This window comes from Sinocyclocheilus grahami, unplaced genomic scaffold (genome assembly GCF_001515645.1).
Source record: "Sinocyclocheilus grahami isolate Dianchi unplaced genomic scaffold, SAMN03320097.WGS_v1.1 scaffold501.1, whole genome shotgun sequence".
In the NCBI taxonomy this organism is placed as follows: domain Eukaryota; kingdom Metazoa; phylum Chordata; class Actinopteri; order Cypriniformes; family Cyprinidae; genus Sinocyclocheilus; species Sinocyclocheilus grahami.
In genome coordinates this window covers 760,421-772,289 of record NW_015505680.1, presented here as the reverse complement: position 1 = coordinate 772,289, position 11,869 = coordinate 760,421, and the positions used below count along the sequence as shown (strand labels likewise).

General features: G+C 36.8%; 1 protein-coding gene across 4 annotated transcripts in view; it reads left to right on the top strand.

Annotated features, from left to right (window-relative positions):
- The first annotated feature begins 4,226 nt into the window (after positions 1-4,226).
- Positions 4,227-11,869, top strand: part of LOC107554440 (RNA-binding protein Musashi homolog 1) — a 17,435-nt gene continuing 9,792 nt past the window's right edge. For all 4 annotated transcript variants that reach the window (XM_016236945.1, XM_016236944.1, XM_016236943.1 and 1 more), the window contains exons 1-6: positions 4,227-4,369; positions 4,639-4,679; positions 5,617-5,698; positions 5,823-5,907; positions 11,299-11,340; positions 11,444-11,536. In XM_016236945.1, coding sequence (XP_016092431.1) covers positions 4,311-4,369; positions 4,639-4,679; positions 5,617-5,698; positions 5,823-5,907; positions 11,299-11,340; positions 11,444-11,536 — 402 coding nt within the window. In that variant the 5' untranslated portion in view covers positions 4,227-4,310. The remainder of the gene's footprint in view (positions 4,370-4,638; positions 4,680-5,616; positions 5,699-5,822; positions 5,908-11,298; positions 11,341-11,443; positions 11,537-11,869) is intronic.

Below are 11,869 nucleotides of genomic sequence, written 5' to 3'. Positions count from 1 at the left end.
CTTCTGTAAATTGTCAAAATACAAGTAGCCTACAATCATGACTTTTATGAATTATCTCTCCTGTAACCGACTGAGAAAAATATTTATGTAAAATACAAGAATGTAACTATGAAAAATGCTCCAAAAATGCAATATTATTATTATTATAGGTTTTATTTGCTTAATTTTCTTCTTCTTATTATTATTATTATTATTATTATCATCATCATTTGTATAGGTCTTTGCTTAAATTTACTCACAAGGTACATTGTGTAGCCTATATTAGTGTATTTTAAGTGGTTGTTTGAGATTTGTATTTATGATATTTTGTATTTCTAGGGTTAGTGTAGTTTCATAAGTGCGCATGTTTAGTATGTAAGTAACATGTTTATCAATGTTGAAAGTGTTTTTGTACCAAAGCTGAAAATATTTTAGTATTTTTGTTATTATTTAGTTTTATTATTATTATTATTATTATTATTATTTAGTCCATTAAGATGCAATTTAGTTCTTTTCATTCAGGTGTTTCTTCCAGTTCTAACTCTTCCACTAGAGGAAGCACTAATCCACTCACATTCTGTGAACAACTCTGTGAAATCTGTCTTTCTCACACACACACACACTGCCATTGCAGGCAACTGAAAGAGCAAACCTTTCAGAAGTATATGTCAGAACTAATCGTATAAGTGTGGCTTTTGACGAATATACAAGCAATGATTGCACAAATGCTTCATGAATTTCAACAACAGCATCTCGTTGCTGCCTTCTAGTGGAAGAAAAGATAGAAACGAAGACGGGATCCCCTCTGACAAACAGTATGAAAATACACTAGCCTATATTAAAGTATTTATATACTTTATTAGACGCTTAGACTGCAAATAACCATTTCTGATGTACAGAGTTATATACTTGATTTTATTTAGCTAATGTGGAAGGGACAATGCAACATTTAGCTAATTGAACTTACGTGTTGGAAACGTTAGAAATCTGCGTATTTTATTTATTTGTTTCACAAACTTTATTTTGGGATCAAACTATAATGTCAGGACCCCCTAACTTTCAGACCTTCTTCTAAAGACCCCTGATTTAAACGTGCATTCCATTTTAAGTTCAACAAACATTTAGAACACTCTTTTTTAATGGACTAATATAATAATATTGTTTGCATGGGTTATATTTTTATCTTTATGCATAGAAATTCACAGCTAGGCTTATATTATACTTATATGGTGTACAGTAGTGTCTTTTGATACACAGAGAACAGCACTGTTCAGAGCTACAGTGCACTATGTATTTAAAGCAGTACTGTGACTCATACAAGTCCTCTGTACACTAGGCTACCATGTGGTTAAGCATGCTAGAGAGGTTGGGTAATCCTGTAGTGATCGGTGATGGGGTCACATGTTGAGGTGTATGTCTGCATGTTTATGTGGTTTATGAGGATACAAATTTGTATAATAACATGAGTATGACATAGGTATTACAACGAGAAGGTGATTTATGAGGACATTTTCAGTGTCCCCATAATTCAAAAGGCTTATAAATAATTCAGAATGAGTTTTTTGAAAATCTAAAAATGCAGAAAGTTTCCTGTGAGGGGTAGGTTTAGGGGTAGGGTTGGTGTAGGGCAATAGAAAATACGGTTTGTACAGTATAAAAACCATTACGGCTATGGAGAGTCCCCATAAACCATAAAAACAAACCTGTGGGTGTGTGTGTGTGTGTGTGTGTGTGTGTGTGTGTGTGTGCTGTAGAGAGAGATTAGCCATCGCTGGCACTAATTAAATACTTAAGCCATAAGCAGTGAACATGCTGACTAAAACCTCAGCAACACTTTGAGACTCCATGAAGAAAACAGCAACACAATAGCTATGAAATCATATCCCATACAAATATTAACATTTAGTTGATGCTTGACAGCCCCTGGTCCCCCTCCACTTTAATCGTGTGTAAAAGAGCAGCACAAATATTCTGCTAAATGTCTCATTTGCTATTCCGAGGTGGAAAGAAAGTCTTATGTGTTTAGACTGACATGAAGGCAAGTAAATGATTACAGTATATTCATCTTGGGGTGACTCTGAGATAAAACACAAATGGAGACAACATCAACACTCTCTGTGCACAGAACTGATCCAACCGTATGCAGCCAGTGAGGATTAATGTCTTAAATTCACAATGTTGGTACCATATGTTTATATTCCACTCTAATTACATTTGTCCACTGCAGGCCCTTAAGTGTGTGAATTAGATAGAATGAGTGCTATGAGTGGGGCAGACAAATCAGGCACATAAATTCACACAGCCAAGCACCGCTTACCCACAATCCTATTATGACATATAAATCTCCAGAAGATCTGGCTAGTTGTAGAGAGCCACTTGGCAATGTGCAGTGGCCTTTTACCACCTCTCATACATGTCGAATTAGGCCATACGGGCAGATAAATCTGTATTGATCTAAGATGGCCCTAATACCACCTGCTCACACTGCACACAGTCAGCGTTTATGTCTTTTCACAAAAGAACACAAAAATAAAGGACAATTTGAAAAGATTATACTACTGTGTCTTGTATGGAGAACTGAAATCTGACCAAACTAATCAAATGTATTTTTAAACCATGTTCTGGTTTCAAATAATAGGAAGTAGAAATAATGTGTATCGAGTCATAATTTTCATGGCATTTATGTTTCCAAAACCTAAATCATGTATAGTCATGATAAAGTGTGACTGAAAATGATCTCTTTTTATATTGGAGGTCTCTGAGTTTGCTGAGAATCAGGGTGGGGGTCACTGGATCTGTAACGGTTGAAAACTCCTGCTTAGCTGCATCTCTATTTGTGAAATTGTTGTTATAGTGATGGTGATATGCTGTGCTGCTATGGGCTTCCCCTAGAGAGAAGGTCAGAGTGGACCGTGTTTCCAACAGAGCAGTTTCAGCAGGTGTCAGAAAGAAAGAAAAGAAGAAGAAAAAAAAGGAAAATGAAAATGGCATAGAGAGAGAGAGAGAGAGAATCATCAGTTATAGAGCAACTCTGCTGAACAAAACCAAATCACACACAAAAAAAACGAATCATACCATTGGGAAGATGAAAGTGAAAACCAGAGGAACCTGAAATGTTACTGGGAAACTAAACAGAAAGTTTGATTTATCAGAATCAGAGACAGATCCTCATATGGAAAAGCCAAACACGAACATGGCTTCAAAATGATGATGATGAAGATGATGTTGAGATAGAGGAAAGTTAGCAACATCATTGTTATAAACGTAGAGATATAAGAGAGAAAAACTCTCAACTTTCACTCCGTTTTCCTAAGCTGTCAGAAATCAAATGCAGGTACTGTGGAGGAGTTTACATCATCATTTTTGTATCAACATTTCATTGGGAGGGGAAGTCGTGGTAACCTAATGGTTAGAGAGTTGGACTCGTAACCCAAAGGTTGTGGGTTTGAGTCTCGTACCGGCAGGGATTGTAGGTGGGGGGAGTGAATGTACAGCACTCTCTCCCACCTTCAATACCTCGACTGAGGTACCCTTGAGCAAGCCGCAGCAAAGCAAATGGCTGCCCACTGCTAAGGGTGTGTGTTCACGGTGTGTGTGTGTGTGTTCACGGTGTGTGTGTGTGTGTGTGTGTGTGCTCTTTGGATGGGTTAAATGCAGAGCAATAATTCCAAGTTTGGGTCACCATACTTGGCCACATGTCACGTCACTTTTTTTTATTCATATTTTCTGTTTAACAGTAGTCTAAATGTTCATTAATGCTTTGCTGAAAGTGTATTTATGTATTTATTAATTATGTATTACTAATATTATTGTTTTGTTGTTTCTATAATGGTAGGCCTTCTCTATTTTTGTTTTATTACTGTACCTTTTGTCTGACACGTTTTGATGTTTTGTATGCATTAAACGTTGTGTCATTAAGTACTTTGAAATTAATAAATAAAAACAAATAATACGATAAATAACTAATAATTAAAAAAAATAAATCAATAAATGCTCCATTTAAAATAAATAAATAAATAAATGTTCACAAATAAATGAATGAATGAATGATAAATCGGTGAAGCGCTACAAACAGACACAGATTGTCATCTTTAACAGTAAACGTGATGCCGAATCGTTTCAGTTCTGCTGTCATCGTCGTGTCACGGAGGAAGGTGATCCACTGACTCCCGGTCAGTTCTCGAGGGCTCCCGTGTTTCACGCCGGGACTGGACCAAGAGAGAGGTGGAGTCTTTGGGCTTTGAGCTCTAACTCACCCCATGCCAATCCCCCTCTCCACACGATCTGCCTCCTTTCTCGCACCGTACTAGGACGGGATACACAGCCGCGCAATGGAGTCGGAAGGCAGCCAAAGTAACCTGTCCTCCTCGGACTCTCCGCACGACCCCTGGTAAAAATAAAAAAAAACCTTCCTCCGATCTCAAAACCTACACCTAAGAGCGTCAGTTCGAAACCAATTAAAAAGTAACTTAACAAAGAGGGGAACGTGTTTTGGCGGTGTCCAGCGCACTTCTCATCCGCTCGGATGAGTTTCATTGAGAATCACTGCCGTTATTTGAATCTCGGAAGATCTTGACCTCTTCTGTGTCTTTTCAGTCCTTCTGATTTATACGCAAACGCGCAGCACTTGTTGATCACTTGCTTGTGTTGTTTTCACAGCAAAATGTTCATCGGTGGTCTGAGCTGGCAGACTACGCAAGGTGAGTAACACTTTGCTAAGTATCTGCACATGTCAGCCAAAGAGGCAGATCAGATTCATATAAAACACTGAATTACTGTGTAACTATGGTCTAAATAAATGTCAATAGCCTTTTCAAATAGCTACAAAGTCTACTGTAAAATCAAAGTTACAACCTGCAATTTCAATGCACTTACATTCAAACCGATGTGAATTCAATTATATAAGACAATCTCTGAAATGGCTTAAAAGTAAGTAGAAATGTAAGAAATTACTGAAGTGAAGTAGATTAAAGATAGTATAGCCTAATGATGAAAACAGTTTTATAAGCGTTTCACCATATGCATGCAACTAATAAGCCATTGGGTTGCTCTGTAATTTGGCTTGATCTTTTGTGCAAAGCCTATACAACAGGTTTAGCTGAGTGAATGGAGAAAGTTTCACTAACTGCTGTCGTGCTGTAGGCTGTCCTCAGTATGTGGGACACATTGTTGTTTTGAATTACGCTGAAGTATTGTTCACGGCACAGAACTCTTAATAGCCTTCCTGTCATCTGATTCTGCCAGCTATTATGATCATTTAATAGATTAACATTTTCAATAGGCTTTATCAGCTTGGCAGGCACCTACTTTTCACCAAAGTCGGTAACTAAGGATTATATTTGTGGCTAAAATCTATATGCTAGCCTAAATTTGAGACATTTTATGTTTTTAAAACAACTATTTAGAATTAGAAATCAAAAATACGTCTTTAAAGTATAAATAGTCTTAATTAAACAAAACGTCTTGTATATTTCACTGCGTGATGATGACCTCACCTTATTTCTTATCTTAGATCATCTCCATTGATGATGCCATCCATTCACTGTTGATTCATCTTGGTTTTCCACAATTTCCCAGTCTTGGTTGGCTTCTCACACATAATGTTCTGAAATAATTCTTCTTCTCCTGCTTTCTCAGAGGGTTTGAAGGACTACTTCTGCAAGTTTGGTGAAGTGAAAGAGAGTATGGTGATGAGAGATCCAGTTACAAAACGCTCGAGGTAAGGGATCAACAACCTGACTGAGAAGCGACAACAAAGATACAAAGGCTTTTATTATTGACCGTATTGTCCATTTTACACAAATGGGTGGAGGTGTTGTAATTTTCATCTCTCTTTCAACTAGGGGTTTCGGATTTGTCACATTTGTTGACCAAGCTGGTGTGGACAAAGTCCTGGCCCAGTCCAGACATGAGCTGGACTCGAAAACTGTGAGTTTTAACATCATTGCCATTCTTTGGCTTATTTTAGTGGTTGTGTTTACTAAAACCACTTCAGATACACATTTTTTTAGCTTTAATGAGTGTTAGTGCAGTATCTGACTGACTGAAATGCCACGCTAGTCACAGATGCTGTGCATGCATGTGAGGTTTCATGCCTTTTCACTTTGGGTTTTGGTCAAGCAATTCGGGAAGATTTGGAGAGAGAGCGAGAAAAAGTTCCCATCTCAGCCGTTCCTCAATGAGGTTGTCAGGGAAGCATTCCTATTCTGTGTCAATCGCTATGGTAACTAGGGGACCCGAACAGGGTATGCTGGGAGTTGCTGGGAAGCCTTTGTGGTGCCTTGTCTCAAGAGTGCACACCAAACACATTAGACTCACGCGGAATTCAGATTTTTCCCCTGTGGAAACTAGTCCTCGAATCCTGTGATGCTTCAGTGCTGTATTTCTAACAGGTGTACTTCTGTTAGAAAGGATTTTTAGGTCTACTTTATGAATGACGTTCATCTGATGAATAAAGTAAACATGATTTGGCATCAAAACGAATTAGTAGTGTCAGTAAGAGTGTTAAAAATGGGAAACTTTGATGAGAGCTTTTGTGTTGTGGTGCATCTATTTGTGAGAGTCTTTGTCGCTGCGCAGAGCAGGCGGGTCCTGGGACAATGGTGCCCGTTGGTTACCATGGCGACAGTGGAGTCACCCCCCCCAGGGGGTCAGTGGGGAGGGAGGAGGGTGAGGCTCGAAGGAGAAGAAAAAAACTTTCTCATCTCTCTCTCTCTCTCTCTCTCTTCTGAAAGTTTGAACCAGTTCCTCATTTGAATGAAAAACCGCCTTGCACTATGACAACAGGTAGTGCACGGCAAAACCACAACGAAAATGTGTTTCTGTACTTCAAAAATCCTCAACACTCCAGGTAATTTGTTCAGAATTACCCTGAAAATGAGTCGTAGATTTTACGCCGCTATCCGAACCAGGCAACCGAAGGAAAGGGACTGCAAAAGCCCATCGGACTCTTAAATAAAACTAACATAACAACTACAGCGAGCGTTTAGAAAGTGTCTCTCAGCTCCAGTCTTCCACAGCATGGCCACTTGTGCTGTTTTCTAAGTGCCTCCCCCCTGAGAGAGAGGCAGGCAGAGCCAGGGGAACATGGAGGCCTTTGTCCTGCTTTACCTCTATGACTGTGCCCCTGTGAAGGTGCCTTATGGCTGCTCGCCTGGGCCGACTTAAAACTGGAGATTAGCTTAACGAGCTCAGCGATGGGGCGGTGGAGGAGGGGAGGCCAGGAAAGAAAGAAAGAAATGTGTTCGGCGGAACTCATAAAAATCACAGTTTTAAGTCAGTGGTCTTGTTGAGCATTCTTGTGGATGGTGCGGTGATTCTGTGAGGTTGTGTGCTCGTGTGTTTGTCTGTATGTGATTGACACACTGCTAGGGTTCTAGCGACTGACCCTAAAGGATTGACCTGGATAGTTAAGTCCATTGACTTAAAATAGTTTTGACAGGTATGGCAATTTTGGTCAACCACGATGTGGTCAAAAACTATTCAGATATATTTTTTATTGTATTTCAGAAATATGTGAGGATGTATTTTCATGTTAAAAAAAGAAAGCTATGTCACTGCATGTTGCTTCATATTTTCCCAAGATGGAAAATTTATGAATCAAAGGGTAATATTATTCCCAGAGCCACAGAGAAGTATTGACAGCATCTGAAAACACACTTAAAGTAAACACACAAATCGCAATCTCCATACAAAGTGTGCATCTGTTGTGCACACTTTAATACTGAAGTGTATTAGCACTGGTAGTCAAACTAAAAAAAAAAGGTTCTCACTGTAATATCGACCTCTCTGTCAAATAACAGTCAATAAGAGCAAATAAAAGTGTCCAAGATGAAAAGAGAAAATCTTTTTAAAATCTATTTTAAAGCACATCAGGTTCTTAGAAATGTGCTCTTTATAATAATTTTGGTTTCAGATGGTTTTGAAAAACTTGAATACTGTTTAACAAAAATTTTCATTTAAAAATAAAAATGTCCACACCAGTTAAAAATATTTTCAAAGTTATCAAATATTTTCCTTACACCTTAAATACATGTGAATATACACATCTTAATCAGTATTTTTTTAAAGTAAAAATTATTTCTATTTTACTTATTAGAATATGAATATTAGGAATTAGTTCATAAATACCATTAAGGTTTTGTAGGGTTGTACCACATGACATTTTACATCCTGACTTAACCTTACCGTGTCATAAAATGATCAAATAATTTAATTTTAAGATACTTTGATACATAGTGATTAGGGTCATTTCCTGTTTTATTTATTTGTTTATTTTTTATTTAATGATCTTTGGTCACACCACTTTTTTAAAAATCTAGTGGAAAAGCTTTTTAAACATTTATAAGCAGCGATTTGTTTGTAAATAATAGTAATAATAATAAAAAATAAATAGTGTTTCAAGAATTGCATTCTTGTAATGAGGCTATTTTTTTTTCTTCATTATGATTTTTTGTTGTTGGTGGTGTTTTTTTTTTTATTTACATTTTTGACTTTATGGCCCCCAAAGATATCAAAATTCATTTTAATTCAGAAATTAAAAACCATGCTCACAATAAAAATCTAGAAACTGTATTTTACTTTCATTTCTAATTGAATAAATAAATGTTCAAGACTGAAAAAGTTGAAGAGTTGAAACCTCATATTGATCTACCACCGCTAATGTGAATTTAGTGAAATTCATTTAAAAGCCCTGTTTGTAAAAACATACTCAGAATAAAAGGTGTAATTGTATGAATTTTGAATAATAATGAATAGACAAGAAGCAATTGTCAATTTCATTGAACTATTACGTCATAAGATGCAAAGGATTTAAGCAAACATCCAAGACTGAAAAAGTGAAAAAGTTGAAGAGCTGAAAAACTCATATTGATCTACCACTAATCTGAATTTAGTGACTGTCTGTGGAGGTTAAACATACTGAATCCATTACTTTTCAGTGTCTCTCCACATGATCAAAACCAACTCTAATGACAGTAATCTGTTTTATGTGACCATACATTTTATCCTCAGCTTTCCTCTCATGTGTGTCGGTGGCTGTATGTTGATTTTGTTTGTTTGTGTGTGTGTGTGTGTCTGTTTGTTTGTTTGTTTTTGATTGTGCACAGGAGTGGTGCGGCCTCAGCAATGTTGTGGACCGGAGGTGACTATCAGAGTAGTCTAGAAACTATAGACATACTGTAAACCGTAGCCTCTGCATCAGACCTCTGTTCAGATTAGCTTAGCCTCTTCATTTTACTCTCTAGATTCACAAAGAAACTCTGTTACTCCTAGTCTGTTGTATGAAAACAAACGGGCGACTCTGGTAAACTGCTGTAGTTTGCCTCAGAACTGCTAGCTCTTTAGCGTAGCTCTACTCGAACCCTCTCTCAGACAGACTAATCATTATTGCTGCTAGCGCTGTACTGCCTTCACTGTCTTCTAGAATTTAACCTCAGTACAGCATGATGTAGACTAGCGTTTGGTAAATAGATGGACTAGACTATAGACTAATATAGAGTATCTTGAGTATCTGTAATCTAGTTTGTCTACTTTTGCAATGGGTGCTAATCAACATCAAATTTTCTGCACATGGTTCATAAATAAAAAAAAGCTAATGGTATATCAAATTTACATATGTAGCTTTTTAGCAACTTTAACACTGTTTTAATGCATTCAGGTGCAAATATACTGTAGTTTCAAGGAGCTGGATATTATTTTCCAGATTTAGACACCAATAAACGATGTTCAGATTTGTAGAAAGAAAGAAAAGAAATAGAAAGAAAGACATGCAAAAACAAACAAACACAAACAAACAAAATATTTTGTTTGGCTGTCAAAAGAGTGTGTGGGTCAAGGATGATTTTCTGCTTGAGTTTCTGTGCCGCCTTTTGTTTTCCGACCACTCTTCTTCCAAGGAAACATGGTTGTGGTGTTTCCCTGAGTGTTTTTCATGTCGTCCAGTGATGTTTACAGGAAAGCTGACCCTTCTCTTGTCCAGTCACAGGTGGTCATGACAGCCTCTTCTGTCTAGTCACACTCCTCCATTTAGATTTGCCTCTCATAGAAACCTGTAAACTTTTCACCCTGTTTCTCTGTCGTTTGTGAACGTTAATACACTCTCTGATTTAAGAGGTGTTCACACTGACAGCAACAAAGTGACCGTTGGCGATGAGAAAAGTCACATTGAGGGGACTAACAATTGGAGTGAAGACTGTAGCGCATTATCTTTTTTTGAAGGAAATTAATACTTTTTTGATGAAAGACACATTAATTTGATCAAATGGGACAGGAAAGACATTTACAATGTTACAAAAGATTTCTATTTCAAATAAATGCTGTTCTTTTGAACTTTCTATTCAACAAAGAATCATAAAAAAATCATTATGGATTATACTAAAACAAAATTTAAGCAGCACTACTGTTTTTAAAATTGATAATAATAATAAAAAAGAATGATTATAATATTAATAATACTATGATCATTTAATAAATAATATTAGAATGATTTCTGAAGGATCATGTGACACTGAAGACTGGAGAATTGGCTGCTGAAAATAAATTTTTTTGCCATTTTTTAAAAATTACATAAAAAAAACAAATAGAAAACAGTTATTTTAAATTGTAATAAAATTTCACAATATTACTATTTTTCAAATACATGCAGCCTTGGTGAGAGATTTCTTAAGTCTTTAAAGACTTCTTTTAAAAACATTAAATAAATCGTACCAAACCCAAATCTTAATACGACGATATAATGATCAAAATTATGATTTTTATGAATTCTGACATGCAGTGCTGCAGTTTATGTACAAGCACTTTTCTTACAAATTAATAATTTTTTTGCAGCAATAAAAAAAAAACTGAAAAATTAATTATAAAAATATTGTCTTATTTTTACCGTCAAATCTGCGGCCAATTGCACAGCCAACCAGTAATGTTAGGAACGTCTACAAGCGACTAATAATACACCCACCTGGCAACATTTAGCAAAATCACTGTCAGTGTGAATGGAGCGTTATTCTCTTCTTAATAGTTTCTCACTGTCATTCTTCTCTCTGTAGATGAATCTATATTTCTTTTTCATTTCTCATCACTATTGTCCTTCCCTGAACTCTGCATGTATGAATGTGCCATCGTTCTCAGACAGTAAAGTTAATGCAGGGTGCAGTCAGAGCCTTTAAAACACACAGGGCTGAGAGACACCAGCTGAAACCAGAGCTCAGAGGATGTGAGCTTCTCACTGATCTTCTCATTTACAGTCCCGGGTGTGTTGGTGTCAGTCGTCCTCTTTCTCCAGAATTTCTAAACTAGACCTTCTCCTCTCAAACTCTCCTCTAGATTGACCCGAAAGTTGCCTTCCCGCGACGAGCCCAGCCTAAGGTATGTGCCTGATGGGTCAACGTGGTCAAGATGCTTGATAATATCCAGCTTTTTGTTATTTTTGAAGATCTTCATCTCATCATCCCCTCTCTCTCTTTTTCAGTTGGTGACTCGGACAAAGAAAATCTTTGTTGGAGGTCTGTCGGTGAACACTACTATTGAAGATGTAAAGCAGTACTTTGACCAGTTTGGAAAGGTAAGTCGGCTTTGTGTGAAACAATTGAAGGCATTAGGGGATAGCAGGGTGATAAAGCGATAAGCCTTGAGAGGCAGCAAGTTACAGTGATTTTCCTACGGGGATGTGATGTTCTTAGAATTGTTCAAAGGTTTTGGGGTCAAAAGTTTTAAATTCCTATAAAAGAAGTCTCTTATGTTCACCAAGGCTGCATTTATTTAATGAAAAATACAGTAATATTGTGAAATATTATTACAATTTAAAATAACTGCTCTCTATTTGAACATATTTTAAAATCTAATTTGTGATGCCAAGCTGAATTTTCTGCAGACATTAGTAAAACATTTTTGAGGG